Below are 2,520 nucleotides of genomic sequence, written 5' to 3'. Positions count from 1 at the left end.
GGGGTAAAAAAATGCGCATTAGGGGGCTACGCGGTGTAGCGAAAAATACTGCTGCCAAATATGGGGTGAAAAAAAAAAAAAAAAAAATAACAATTCGTATTTTTCATTATCGTTGTAACTTTTTAGCTATAAGGACTGTCTTTGCGCCATTTTTAAGTACGTCCAAATATGTTGTCAATTTGGTCATAGTTTCTCCGTGACATTCTTTCGTTAAGCGACTGATTGGCATTACATGAGGACCACGAGTCTGGTAACATTTACTAGCAACTGTTCAGTACGCATAAAAGGTGAAGGGAGAAGGAACGGGTCAACGAACGGGTCAACGAACGGGTCAACGAACGGGTCAGCGAACAGGTCAGCGAAAGGGTCAGCGAAAGGGTCAGCGAACGGGTCAGCGAACGGGTCAGCGAACGGGTCAGCGAACAGGTCAGCGAACAGGTCAGCGAACGGGTCAACGAACAGGTCAACGCCCGCGGCAGCCTAAAGCCCAACGCGTCAAACTATCGTTCGTAATTCCCCATTTTGAAGCAAAACGTTTATATGTGGTAACACACAATTGGTTTCCCCAAACGTGTGTGTCTTTCAAACGCAGAAATAAAAAATGATTTTGCTGCAGCTGACAGTCCTGGGTTATTTGAACACGGGGAAAACAGCTCTAATCAATTCCATTATGAACAATGACATTTATAGCAACTATGTCCACACGGATTTACCAACGTAATGCGCACGCGATGTGTACGTTGTGGTACACCCCTACCAGTGACTGCAAATGTGATCATACATAATTTGGGCACAAAACATTTGCACACATGAGGGCACACGGCGTGGTGTCACTACCTCACATTAACTTTTCACCATTTCGAAGCGTATACTACAAAGTACACAAGGAGAAAAATAGAAGCTTTTGCGTTGAGATTGAAGATACGTCTGTTAACGTGGATGTGAATGTCTTTATGAACATGCTGCGGAAAAAAAGTACTGAATTTTTTTTTTTTTTTGCACAAATAAGTGTGAACTAGAATGTATGAACGAGTCAGGTGAATTTGTGCAAATGAAGATACATGTTTCTGCTCGCTAAGGCGTTAGCGAGAAACTGAGCAAAATGTTTTTTCGTTCATTCGTTACATCAAATTGTGTCCACAAATTTTTTGACAGTCGCGACGGATAATAGAAGTATGCGAAATCCTGTGTTCAGTTTATTTAACAAACCGATGATTCCTTTTCAAGGGGGAGACCAATACAACACAATCAGCTACGGTAAGAGGAGGGACAAAAAAAAGTGCAAATGAGTCGATGTGCATGCTGTTAAGGAGGTCTTCACGACGGTGTGCTGTTTGCTAGTACACATATATGACTCCATACCTGTGTGCGTTTTTCTCAGGAAGGATGGCCTACTTTCTAGTCTTCGACCTCACGAACGCGTCTACCCTCGAATACGTGAAAATGATTTACACGAACATGTCCAATGTATATGACCGATATTATGTAATGATAAGACGGTTTGAAAAAATGGGTGCTCTTGTTTTCGGCGAGCGTGCTGCAGTGGTCGCTGCGGTTGCTGATGTTGCTGTGGCTGTTGTGGCTGCTATGACTGCTGTGGCTGCTGTGGCTGTTGTGGCTGTTGTGGCTGTTTTGGCTGCTATGACTGCTGTGGCTGCTATGACTGCTATGATTGCTGTAGCTGCTGTGGCCGCACGTGTTCCTGCACTTCCATATTTCCTCCATTCAATATGCCCCCTTTTAGACCATAAAACCGTTTATATCCCTTGTCGGGAATAAATATGGTTACCCTTTTTTTTTTTTTTTCATATCGGAATTGATGCGTACGTAAAGGGGGTAGCTGTATGTAGAGCCCCCTCCAGAGAGGTACATACGCATCTGCTCATATTTGATTTCAATTTTTTCCTTATGTCAGATTTGGTCACGGAAGATTGTGAGTTAGTTAGGCAGGCAGAGAACTTCGCGTAAGGCTTAAATTTTTTTCCTCGTTAAGCTTAAGCGTGCGATTGCTTCGTGTGATATTTGCGTGTCTCTTTTTCTGCGTTTTTCAGAGGGGCAACTCGCGGGGAGTACTTCTGTATGTACATGCACAAGAGTACATAGTGGCTTGTGTTTCCGATTTTATGCTCACATGCATACAACTCGCACCCTCTTCCCCCCTGTACATAGAAACGAGAACATGGTTCAGCTGTGGCTAACATCGGCAATAACGGGAAGCAACGTCAAAAAGGTGGACATAGCACGGCGCGCGTGTGTTTATATCCATATATGTACATACACACTTATGCACATTTATCCCCTTCCAAACTGCGCACAGAGGGGGGATCTTCTTGAATGGACGCAATGACCAAACGGTTATTCAGCTAAGTAATTAACCGTAGGCACTATCAAATGGATGGCTATAACTTTCTTTTTACATTTTTCAGCTGTTCATTCACACGATCCACATGGTGTACAATAACACTAACTTGTGGAAATACGACATAGAGGAGGTATGGCGAAAAAAAAAAAAAAAAAAAA

The 2,520-nt window shown here is 43.1% G+C and overlaps 1 protein-coding gene across 1 annotated transcript in view; it reads left to right on the top strand.

Moving 5' to 3' along the window:
• Positions 1–601: 601 nt before the first annotated feature.
• The window catches only part of PCYB_121560 (GTPase), a gene marked incomplete at its 3' end in the record, with an annotated part of 2,326 nt that continues 407 nt past the window's right edge, over positions 602–2,520 (top strand). Inside the window, exons 1-7 of the mRNA XM_004223487.1 lie at positions 602–717; positions 866–1,019; positions 1,155–1,262; positions 1,387–1,696; positions 1,916–1,964; positions 2,170–2,230; positions 2,427–2,492. Of these exons, the coding sequence (XP_004223535.1) occupies positions 1,176–1,262; positions 1,387–1,696; positions 1,916–1,964; positions 2,170–2,230; positions 2,427–2,492 (573 nt within the window). The 5' untranslated portion in view covers positions 602–717; positions 866–1,019; positions 1,155–1,175. The remainder of the gene's footprint in view (positions 718–865; positions 1,020–1,154; positions 1,263–1,386; positions 1,697–1,915; positions 1,965–2,169; positions 2,231–2,426; positions 2,493–2,520) is intronic.

Source organism: Plasmodium cynomolgi, chromosome 12 (genome assembly GCF_000321355.1).
Source record: "Plasmodium cynomolgi strain B DNA, chromosome 12, whole genome shotgun sequence".
In the NCBI taxonomy this organism is placed as follows: Eukaryota; Apicomplexa; class Aconoidasida; order Haemosporida; family Plasmodiidae; genus Plasmodium; species Plasmodium cynomolgi.
Note: the sequence above shows the minus strand (reverse complement) of the source record. Positions and strands in the feature narration are given on the sequence as shown.